This window comes from Podarcis muralis, chromosome 10 (genome assembly GCF_964188315.1).
Source record: "Podarcis muralis chromosome 10, rPodMur119.hap1.1, whole genome shotgun sequence".
In the NCBI taxonomy this organism is placed as follows: Eukaryota; Metazoa; Chordata; class Lepidosauria; order Squamata; family Lacertidae; genus Podarcis; species Podarcis muralis.
This window is the reverse complement of record NC_135664.1, coordinates 71,422,512-71,434,632: the sequence shown is the minus strand read 5'-3', so window position 1 is coordinate 71,434,632 and position 12,121 is coordinate 71,422,512. Positions and strand designations below refer to the sequence as shown.

General features: G+C 44.6%; 1 protein-coding gene across 1 annotated transcript; it reads left to right on the top strand.

Annotated features, from left to right (window-relative positions):
* Positions 1–11,635, top strand: SSMEM1 (serine rich single-pass membrane protein 1). Its single transcript, XM_077935370.1, has 3 exons — positions 1–246; positions 6,243–6,300; positions 11,154–11,635. The coding sequence occupies exons 1-3, from the start codon at positions 49–51 to the stop codon at positions 11,579–11,581; spliced, it is 684 nt and encodes a 227-aa protein (XP_077791496.1). The 5' UTR covers positions 1–48; the 3' UTR covers positions 11,582–11,635.
* Positions 11,636–12,121: the final 486 nt, after the last annotated feature.

Below are 12,121 nucleotides of genomic sequence, written 5' to 3'. Positions count from 1 at the left end.
CTTCAAACTCCACACTTCCTCGCCTGACATTTTGGCCCCTCGCGGTCCATGGCATTCCCTTTCCCATTCCTGTGGTGGATTTATTCACGTACCAGAGACCCCGTCGACACCGGCTCCCTGGAGGAATTCGAGTGCGAGGAGGAGGTGCCCGAGGAAGACGATGTCTGCTGGGCCCTGGGAGAAATTCTGCTTTATTACTGCCTGGCTGTGGCTGCTATAAGGATCATCTACATTGGTGCAGACTGGGTAATAAGTCTTTTATTAGCCGTATTCCTCTTGTGTGCGGCCGGAGGACAGAAGGGGAGCCCAAAGAGCTGTCTTGTTGAGCCTTTGGCTTCCAACAGCGGCCAGCTGGATGTCCAGAACTTTTATTTCCCTTCTCTTCCCTTCCCCTCCCCTTTTTATGAAGATCACCCACTCTGAGGTAAAAGGTAAAGGGACCCCTGACCATTAGGTCCAGTCGTGACCGACTCTGGGGTTGCGTGCTCATCTCGCTTTATTGGCCGAGGGCGCCGGCGTACAGCTTCCGGGTCATGTGGCCAGCATGACGAAGCCGCTTCTGGCGAACCAGAGCAGCACACAGAAAAGCCGTTTACCTTCCCGCTGGAGTGGTACCTACTTATCTACTTGCACTTTGACGTGCTTTCGAACTGCTAGGTTGGCAGGAGCAGGGACCGAGCAACGGGAGCTCACCCCGTCGCGGGGATTCGAACCGCCGACCTTCTGATCGGCAAGTCCTAGGCTCTGTGGTTTAACCCACAGCTCCACCTGCATCCCAATTAGTAGGACCAATTCAGCCAGCTAGCCCTGGGGTTTATCTGATTGATTTTTGAGTGTGAGTGTCTGGAGGCTGTTGGAGGATGGATGGCGGCTAACAGATTGAGGTTGAATCCTGACAAGACAGAAGTACTGTTTTGGGGGGACAGGGGGCGGGTGGGTGTGGGGGACTCCCTGGTCCTGAATGGGGTAACTGTGCCCCTGAAGGACCAGGTGCGCAGCCTGGGAGTCATTTTGGAATCACAGCTATCCACTGAGGTCCAGCTCCGAGGGCCTTCTGGCGGTTCCCTCCCTGCGAGAAGCCAAGTTACAGGGAACCAGGCAGAGGGCCTTCTCGGTAGTGGCACCCACCCTGTGGAACGCCCTCCCGCCAGATGTCAAAGAGAACAACAACTACCAGACTTTTCAACGACATCTGAAAGCAGCCCTTTTTAGGGAAGCTTTTAATGTTTGAGGCATTACTGTATTTTAATATTGTGTTGGAATCCGCCCAGAGTGGCTGGGGAAAGCCAGCCTGATGGGCAGGGTATAAATAATTTTTTATTATTATTATTATTATTATTATTATTATTATTATTATTATTATTATTATTAAAGGGTGTCTCGTCACCACCGGCACTTGAATTGTTGCTGCCCTGCAACTGGTATTCTGAGCTGGACTATGCCTGAATATGGAGGTTCCACCTGGCTAGCATAATTTAGGAACCATTGACAGAACTATCCTCCATTATTGATATGTGTACAGTGGATGCTTGGGTTGAGAACGTGATCCATGCGGGAGGCACGTTCGCAACCCGCAGCGCCGCGTCTGCGCACATGTGGGTCACAATTCGGCGCTTCTGCGCATGCGCAAGCGCCGAAACCCAGAAGTGACCTGTTCCAGTGCTTCTGGATCCGTGCGGTGCGCAACCCGAAAACACACAACCTGAAGTGTCTGTAACCCAAGGTATGACTGTAATCCCATTTTAAAGCCGTCCAAGCCAGTGGCAGTTTCGCCACATCTTGTGGCAGTGAGTTCCACACACTATGGTGGGGGATTTCGGGCCTGGCGACAGCATCTGGCCCTCCAGGTCTCTCCGTTCGCCCTTTGGGACTCCCCTCCACTGCAGGCCACATCCCTTACCCACACACCCCTCAAATTATTATTATTATTATTATTATTATTATTATTATTATTATTATTTATACCCCGCCCATCTGGCTGAGTTTCCCCAGCCCCTCTGGGCAGCTCCCAATCAAGTATTAAAAACAATACAGCGTTAAATATTAAAAACTTCCCTGAACAGGGCTGCCTTCAGATGTCTTTTAAAGATAGGATAGCTACTTATTTCCTTCACATCTGATGGGAGGGCGTTCCACAGGGTGGGTGCCACCACCGAGAAGGCCCTCTGTCTGGTTCCCTGTAACCTCACTTCTCGCAATGAGGGAACCGCCAGAAGGCCCTCGGTGCTGGATCTCAGTGTCCAGGCTGAACGATGGGAGTGGAGACGCTCCTTCAGGTATACAGGACCGAGGCCGTTTAGGGCTTTCAAGGTCAGCACCAACACTTTGAATTGTGCTCGGAAACGTACTGGGAGCCAATGTAGGTCTTTCAGGACCGGTGTTATGTGGTCTCGGCGGCCGCTCCCAGTCACCAGTCTAGCTGCCGCATTTTGAATTAGTTGTAGTTTCTGGGTCACCTTCAAAGGTAGTCCCACGTAGAGCGCATTGCAGTAGTCCAAGCGGGAGATAACCAGAGCATGCACCACTCTGGCCAGATGGTCTGCGGGCAGGTAAGGTCTCATCCTGCATACCAGATGGAGCTGATAAACAGCTGCCCTGGACACATAATTAACCTGCGCCTCCATGGACAGCTGTGAGTCCAGAATGACTCCCAGGCTGCGCACTTGGTCCTTCAGGGGCACAGTTGCCCCATTCAGGACCAGGGAGTCCTCCACACCCACCCACCTGTCACCCAAAAACAGTACTTCTGTCTTGTCAGGATTCAACCTCAATCTGTTAGCCGCCATCCATCCTCCAACTGCCTCCAGATGCTCACACAGGACCTTCACCGATCTTTCAGGTCTACTGGGCTGAGGCCATTTAGGGCTTTCAAGGTCAGCACCAACACTTTGAATTGTGCTCGGAAACGTACTGGGAGCCAGTGCAGATCTCTCAGGACCGGTGTTATGTGGTCCCAGCAGCCTCTCCCAGTCACCTGCCGCATTCTGGATTAATAGCAGTTTCCGGGTCACCTTCAAAGGTAGCCTTCAAAGTGCTGCTGCTTAGCTGAAACGTATTCTTGAAGTGTAATTATGCCTTTTGCTTTCCTGTGCAGAGGATGACTAGAAGCCTCTGATGTTTGTGTGCTTGGAACAGAGGCCAAGGTAGAAAGGTAAAAGTCGCAGCCATTGCTCTGCCTGCTTTGCCCCCTGGCTCTGCCCACAACCACAATGTACAGAACAACAAACCCCTGTGTTGCAAACTTAACACAACAAACAATACAAGCGACACACAGACCAGTATACTAGATAGCACTGCAATTCTTATTGAATGATATACATGATTTAGTAACAAAAATGAAATGTGTGCCATTGTAAATTCTCTAATGTATTTGAAATCAATTGAACACACGTCTGTCAATCTCTGAAAGTCCGCAGAAGTATAATAAGTCTGCTCCTTGTGCATTTTTCTAATCTATGGGTTGTGCTGAAGAAGATTCCAGTGAAACAGTCAGATTATCCGGGATCACTGTCCGTTGTTATTCACCTACTACTTCGGGACCATGAACGGCTAAAAAAAGTGAAATATACTCAGAGTCGAGAGTGGATTTCATGCTCTTTATTCAGCTCATAGTGGTGAGGAGGGAATGAAAGTCCCCTCAAAGTATCTGCTTTATATGCATTATTTACACAATGGGCTGCACATGATTGGCTAATTCCAGAATTCTACTGTAAGCCAATCAGGTTGTGGATTCACTTCTATCTGGAGCATGATTGGGTAGCTCCTGCCAACCAATCATACTGCTGCATTGTTCTAGGACCAATCAGACTGCTGCATTCTGAATCCTATTGTTCTAGGACCAATCAGACTGCTGCCTTTTGGATCCTATTGTTCTAGGACCAATCAGACTGCTGCAGTTTGGATCCTATTCAACTCAGTACATAACATATACTCAGAGTCGAGAGTGGATTTCATGCTCTTTATTCAGCTCATAGTGGTGAGGAGGAATGAAAGTTTCCCCAAAGTATCTGCATTATATACATTATTTACACAATGGGCTGCACGTGATTGGCTAATTCCGGAATTCTCCTGTAGGCCAATCAGGTTGTGGATTCACTTCCATCTGGAGCTGGGTTGGGTGGCTCCTGCAGACCAATCATACTGCTGCATTGTTCTAGGATCAATCAGACTGCTGCATTCTGAATCCTATTGTTCTAGGACCAATCAGACTGCTGCATTTTGGATCCTATTCAACTCAGTACACAACAAAAGTTTTACCGCTTAGCCCACAGGATAGCATCTATTACTTTGTTTCAACCATAGACTTATTATACTTCTGCGGACTTTCAAAGTTTGACAGACGTGTGTTCAATTCATTTCAAACATATTAGAGAATTTACGAGCGCACACATTTTGTTTTTGTTACTAAATCATGTATATTATGCAATAAGAATCACAGCACAGCCACAATGTGGCCCTTCAGAAGCAATGTGGCCCTTGGGTTCCCACTCTGCCTTATGCACAATGTGGACACCATGTGTAATTTTGCAAAGGATTACCATGTCCTCAGAGCACAAAATATGGTCTGAAGCTCAACATCAAAAAAAAACGAAGATCATGGCCACTGGTCCCATCACCTCCTGGCAAATAGAAGGGGAAGAAATGGAGGCAGTGAGAGATTTCACTTTCTTGGGCTCCATGATCACTGCAGATGGTGACAGCAGCCACAAAATTAAAAGACGCCTGCTTCTTGGGAGAAAAGTGATGATAAACCTAGACAGCATCTTAAAAAGCAGAGACATCACCTTGCCAACAAAGGTCCGTATAGTAAAAGCTACGGTTTTCCCAGTAGTGATGTATGGAAGTGAGAGCTGGACCATAAAGAAGGCTGATCGCCGAAGAATTGATGCTTTTGAATTCTGGTGCTGGAGGAGACTCTGGAGAGTCCCATGGACTGCAAGAAGATCAAACCTCTCCATTCTTAAGGAAATCAGCCCTGAGTGCTCACTGGAAGGACAGATCGTGAAGCTGAGGCTCCAATACTTTGGCCACCTCATGAGAAGAGAAGACTCACTGGAAAAGACCCTGATGTTGGGAAAGATGGAGGGCACAAGGAGAAGGGGACGACAGAGGATGAGATGGTTGGATAGTGTCTTCGAAGCTACCAGCATGAGTTTGACCAAACTGTGGGAGGCAGTGGAAGACAGGAGTGCCTGGCGTGCTCTGGTCCATGGGGTCACGAAGAGTTGGACACGACTAAACGACTAAGCAACAACAAACCATGTCCTCCTGGCTTTCCTTTTTCAACAAAAACAGCTTCAACAGACTCCAAACCAGCTAATGATTTAAAAACAATCATTTTTTAATCTGATTCTGATGAGACCTGTACCCCAAAATATCTGGAGGGCCTGGCAAAGGCTGGCACGAACAATGGAAACATCATGCCAAAGCACACACAACATGCCAACACATACGGAGAGTAGATCCAGCAACAGCAAACTATTACCACCATAACAGCCAGCAGATAAAACTGAGCATTCAAAGCATCTATTCATTGCACATATAAAGCACATAATAACAATCATAATAAATTAATTTTTTTACACCCTGCACATCTGGCCGGGTTTCCTCAGCCACTCTGGGCGGCTTCCAGCACATATAAAAACATCAAACATTTAATAATAATAATAATAATAATAATAATAATAATAATAATAATTTATTCGTACCCCACCCATCTGGCTGGGTTTCCCCAGCCACTCTGGGCGGCTTCCAACAAAGATTAAAAATACATTAAAAACCTCCCAATACAGATGTCTTCTAAAAGTCGCATAGTTCTTTATCTCCTTGACATCTGGAGGGAGGGCGTTCCACAGGGAAGATGCCACCACCAAGAAGGCCCTGTGCCTGGTTCCCTGTAACTTGGCTTCTCGCAGTGAGGGAACTGCCAGAAGGCCCTCAGAGCTGGAAGCACCTCCCACCTTCTTTTAAAAGGGATTTGGGATTGGAGCAAGCTGTTAGGGGCTAGGTAAGGGGGTGGTTGAGGTGTAATGTCCAATCCTTTGGGAATGGTAGGATCTGGAATGATTCTAGACTGAAAGCAGCACATTGAGGACAAGCGCAAATGGTTCCAGATTGAGAAAAGCCGCGTATTTGTGCTACAAATGGGTTGGTGTGCATGTAAACTTAGCACCAGCTCAGGAATTATGAACCATACGCATCAGGTTCTAAATGGACTTCTTTCCCATATTTTCCGAGAACAGATCGTCCCGAAATGCGGTGGTGGAATTCAGCCATGCAAGAAGGTTAGATATACAAAAGGTAAAATTTACCGGTAATTCATTTGCTGCAAAAAAAGAGAACATTTCTTATTAAGCAAAAGTCAAGGAGTAACTGGAAGTTTAAAAGCAACCTGCTGTTTGCTTTGGAGGAGACGATTTCCGCATACCCAACTGCCATTTTTAAGCAGGACACCCCGGAATCACAGAATCCTATCTTGAATGTTCAAAATAATCCTTTTAACCCATTATTGCTTTGTTCTTTTGTAAACTGCTTTGAGGGTCGTTTTTTTTTTACCATCAAATGGTGTGTAAGCTGTAAGAAATATACTAAATAAGAATAGATCAAGTTGTGAGGCAAATGGTGGCGGGCACGGAATAGGATGTCCCTCTTTACATTGGAGATACATTGGAGGGTATGGCAGCATGGTTGCGATGCTCTTTGAGAACCACTGAACTCAGGCGAAAGTGGATGGCAGCCTTGCTATTTCTTCACCGCAAAAGTAACCCCCTCACCTCTCTCTCTCTCTCTCTCTCTCTCTCTCTCTCTCTCACCTGATGCCTGCTAGTGTTGTAAACAAACATTGCCCTTTTCCCTTATGGGGTATCCAAGAGCCCATATAGAGTCCTTACATAGGTTCCCTATTGGTAGGAGAGAATAACAGAGGCCAACCAGAGAATATTGAGAAGCAAAGCAGCTAGTAAGCTTGATATTTATTGATCTGTTGCAACAGGGTGCTCCCCTCACTTGCAGGAGAGAGGAAGAACCCAGAAAAATGGCGCGCAAGGCCTTATAAAGACTTTTGAAATTGCCACCCTGTAGATGAAGACCACCCCCCAGAAACATTATACATACATCACAGAAGGGGTGTAACCTAAGACCACCCCTCAGATACATCACACCTACATCACAGAAAAGGCGGTCTAAAACAGAAATTTGAATGTTGTTTTTCTCCTGTCGTTTATCTCCTGTCTGGCAGGTTACTTGATTGGATTGCCTGGGTAGCCTGGCCAGTCTTTTGTAGTGATAAATACTTAGTTCCTGGGCCAGTTCACAGGCTCACGCCCTTATTCAAACACAGACATACCCTTAAGACAGGATTCGTGAAGGGAAAGACAATGGGGAGGCTTTTCCATTTTGACCTTGCGGAGAAAACATTTGCTCAGTTTAGGAATCAAAATAGTGTGATGGCTACAAAGATTAAAAAAGTAGAAATCTGCCCAAAAACCTGCTCCGACCATAATGCCGTAAAGATGGAAATGAAAATGACAACAACTGGATCCTTTAGATGGAGAATGAATGACTCCCTATTTAGAGATGAACAATTTTGTATAAAGGCCCTAAAGACATTGAAAGATTACTTCGAGATAAATTTGAGAACAGATGTGGAAAAAAGAACAATTTGGGACGCAAGTAAAGCCGTGATGAGAGGCTTCCTGATACAACAGAATTCAATCAAGAGGAAAAAGCAAAATGAAAGGAAAGAAAGAATTTTAGAAAAAATGAAGGAAGGAGAAAAGAAACTGAGGTCAAAACCAAAGTCTCAAGAAATTTTGAGAGAAATAAAATATTATCAGACGCAATATATGGAACTGACAAATCAAGAGATAGAATGGAAAATTAAACAAATGAGACAAAGGACTTTTGAGTCTGCAGACAAGTGTGGGAAGCTCCTTGCATGGCAATTGAAAAAGAGACAAAAATTGAACACAGTTACTTGTTTGGAGATAGAGGGAAAGAATGTTCATAAGCCAAATGAGATAAGTAACTGTTTCCAAAGTTTTTTTAGGAAATTATACACACAAGGGCCAGTAAATGAACAAGAAATAGAAGAATTTCTTAAAAATTATGGACTACCGAAAATTCCAGAACAGGGCAAGTTGATTTTGAATGAGAAAATAACAGAACAGGAAATAGAGGAGGCCATACAAAAGGCACAACTGGGAAAGTCTCCAGGACCAGACGGACTGACGGCTAGATATTATAAAGCTTTGAGAGAAGGTTTAGTGCAACCACTAAAAGAAGTTTGCAATGAAATATTGGAGGGGAAAAAGGCACCTGAAACGTGGAAAGAGGCTTTTATCTCACTTATACCAAAGACCGAGACTGAAAAGAACCAGGTTAAGAACTACCGCCCGATATCATTATTAAATGTGGATTACAAAATTTTTGCAGACATTTTAGCAAAAAGACTGAAGAAAGTATTGACAGGTGAGATTCATAAGGATCAATCTGGCTTTCTCCCGGGTAGACACATGTCTGACAATGTGAGGAACATAATAGACATTGTGGAACTGTTGGAAATGAACATTAACAGAAAAGCGGTTTTGATTTTTGTGGACGCGGAGAAAGCCTTTGACAATATTTGTTGGAGTTTTATGAAAAAGAATCTCCAAGGGATGGGGGTAGGCCAAGGTTTTGAAAATGGTATAGGTGCAATTTACTCTGAGCAGAAGGCAAAGCTAATTGTGAACAATGTGGTAACGGAAGAGATAGCCATAGAGAAAGGAACACGACAGGGATGTCCTATTTCCCCCCTACTTTTCATACTAGTTCTGGAGGTTTTGTTAAATATGATTAGAAAGGACCAGTTGGTTAAAGGAATTCAGGTCGGAGTGAAAGAGTATAAATTAAGGGCATTTGCAGATGACCTAGTTTTGACTTTGCAACAGCCAATCACTAGTACAAAAAGAGTTTTAGAACTGATCGAGATATTTGGTCAAGTTGCAGGATTTAAGCTGAACAAACAAAAAACTAAAGTATTGGAAAAAAACCTAACAAATGAAGAAAAAGAGACATTCCAGAATGAAACAGGTTTGGAGATAGCAAAAAAAGTGAAGTACCTGGGGGTGAATTTGACATCGAAAAATGTGAATCTTTTTAAAGACAATTATGATAAATGTTGGACAGAAGTTAAGAAAGATTTAGACATATGGTCAAGGCTGAAACTTTCCTTGTTAGGCAGAATTGCTGTTATCAAAATGAATGTATTGCCTAGAATGTTATTTCTGTTTCAGACATTACAAATAATAGACAAGATGGACTGTTTCAAGAGGTGGCAGAAAGACATATCGAAATTTGTTTGGCAGGGCAAAAAGCCAAGAATAAAATTTAAGACATTAACAGATGCGAAAGATAGAGGGGGTTTTGCCCTGCCGGACTTAAGACTCTACTATGAATCAGCAGCGTTTTGCTGGTTGAAAGATTGGCTGCTCCTCGAGAATACAGACATTTTGGACCTTGAAGGATTTGACAACAGATTTGGTTGGCATGCATATATATGGTATGACAAGGTAAAATTGCATAAAGGTTTTAAGAACCATATGGTAAGGAAAGCTCTGTATAATGTTTGGATTAAGTATAAAGACCTGTTTGAAAGTAAAACCCCCAGGTGGTTGTCACCAATGGAAGCAAAAGAGGTGAAAAAATTGAATATGGGTTCTAATTGGCCTAAATATTGTGAAATTATAGAACAAGATGGTGAAAATGTAAAATTGCAGAGTTTTGAGAAACTGAAATTTAAGGTGAGAGATTGGTTACATTATCGACAGATAAATGAAGTATTTAAACAGGACAGAAAGAAAGGCTTCCAGGTGGAGAAGTCAAAATTAGAAACAGAACTGTTAGAACCCAATACTAAAAATTTGTCAAGAATGTACAACTTGCTGTTGAAATGGAATACTCAAGATGAAATGGTGAAATCTAATATGATTAAATGGGCACAGGACATTGGGCATGACATTGAATTTGCAGACTGGGAGCAGTTATGGACCACTGGTGTTAAATTTACGGCATGCAATGCCTTAAAAGAAAACATTATGAAAATGATCTACAGGTGGTACATGACTCCTGCTAAGTTAGCAAAGATCTATCATTTGCCCAATAACAAGTGTTGGAAGTGCAGTGAAACGGAGGGAACCTTCTATCACCTTTGGTGGACCTGCCCGAAGATTAAGGCTTTCTGGGAAATGATCTATAATGAAATAAAAAAAGTTCTGAAGAGAACGTTTGTTAAAAAACCAGAGGCCTTTCTCTTGGGTATGGTGGGCCAAATGGTGCCAAAGAAGGATAGGACATTTTTTATGTACGCCACCACAGCAGCAAGAATTCTTTTAGCAAAGTATTGGAAGACGCAAGATTTACCCACGTTGGAAGAATGGCAGACGAAGGTGATCGACTATATGGGACTGGCAGAGATGACTGGCAGAATTCGAGACCGGGGGAAAGAGGCGGTGGATGAAGATTGGAACAAATTTAAAGTTTATCTTAAAAACTGTTCTAATTTGGAAAACTAGGGGCTCAGAGTTATAAGAGATAAAGAACTACAGTTGTATTAATAACTAACTGAAGTTAAATACATGAAATATATTTAAGTTATGATCAGAGGGTTGCTGAAAAATCTTGAAACAAGAATGCAGAAAAGGGGTGGTATGGGGAAGTCATGTTTTTGTTTGTTTATGTCTATGTTCTTGTTTTGTTTATTCTTTATTTATGGAAAACTAATAAAAATTTATTATAAAAAAAAAAAAGGAATCAAAATGGCTTCAGGTCGGTCTTCCTGTGCTGATGTATGTACGTGCGGTTATGAACGTTACCATATATCTAAGACCTCAAACTTTCTATCACAATATCCCCCCTTTGGGGCTAGAATTTTTCTTAAAATTTTTTGCCCACAAATAATAACATGGTATGTTGTAAATGGATGCCTTTGTGTAAATATATAGGATGTCCCTCTTTTCATTGGAGATAGGTTGGAGGGTATGGCAGCATGGTCGGAATGCTCTTTGCGAACCACTGAGCTCAGGCGAAAGTGGATGGCAGCCTTGCTATTTCTCCACCGCAAAAATAACCCCCTTGTCCCTGTCTCTCTCTGTCTCTCATCTGATGCCTGCTAGGTTGCCAGGACCCCACCGACAGGTGTCAAGACAGCGTGTGCGGCATCCTGGGGTGCCTAAGGAAGCTGTTTACAGGAGAGTGTGACAGGGATGTTGCTGAGGACGAGGCGTCCCCCAGTTCTCCTTCTCCCAGGAAGGAGACGAAGGAGTGCCTCTCCAAGCTCAGCCAGCAAACCTTCTGCGACAGCGACTCCGTGGGCACCTCAGAATCGCAGGTGTCCTCGTGGAAAGGCAGCCAGACGGGCGATACAGACGGCAGCGCCTCCAGCACGAAAGGGAGGAAGATGGCGGTGAGGCAGAGGAGCCCCAGGCGAGTGCCCTGGATGCCCGAGGAACCGTGTCCCCGCTGCAAAGCCAAGAGGACCAGAGAGTGGTTGGCCCAGCACTTCTTTGACCCAGAATGGTGTTCTCCAGGGAAGCGCAACTGATCCTGAGGGGAGTCCCTTCTGGGGAAGGGTGACAATGTCCACACACAACCCGCTTTCGCCCAGGCTTCCTTCAAGGGTTGTTGGCCTGGGCGAGGAGGGTGAGATGGGCGACTCGCACCTCTGAGAGGTGGCTGAGGGCTGAGTCGTGTCAATAAAGCTCCTATACCACATATGCCTGTTGTCTTTGTCCATGGAGTTTTCTTGGCAGGGATACTGGAGCGGCTTGCCGGTTCCTGCTCCAGGTGGATCACGTTTGGTCAAAACTCTCCACTATGACCTGTCCATCTTGGGTGGCCCTGCATGACATAGCTCATAGCTTCTCTGAGTTACTCAAGCCCCTTCGCCACAGCAAGGCCGAAAAATTGATGCTTTTGAATTATGGTGCTGGGGGAGACTCTTGAGAGTCCCACGGACTGCAAGAAGATCAAACCGATCCATTCTGAAGGAAATCAGCCCTGAGTGCTCACTAAAAGGACAGATCCTGAAGCTGAGGCTCCAAGACTTTGGCCACCTCATGAGAAGAGAAGACTCCCTGGAAAA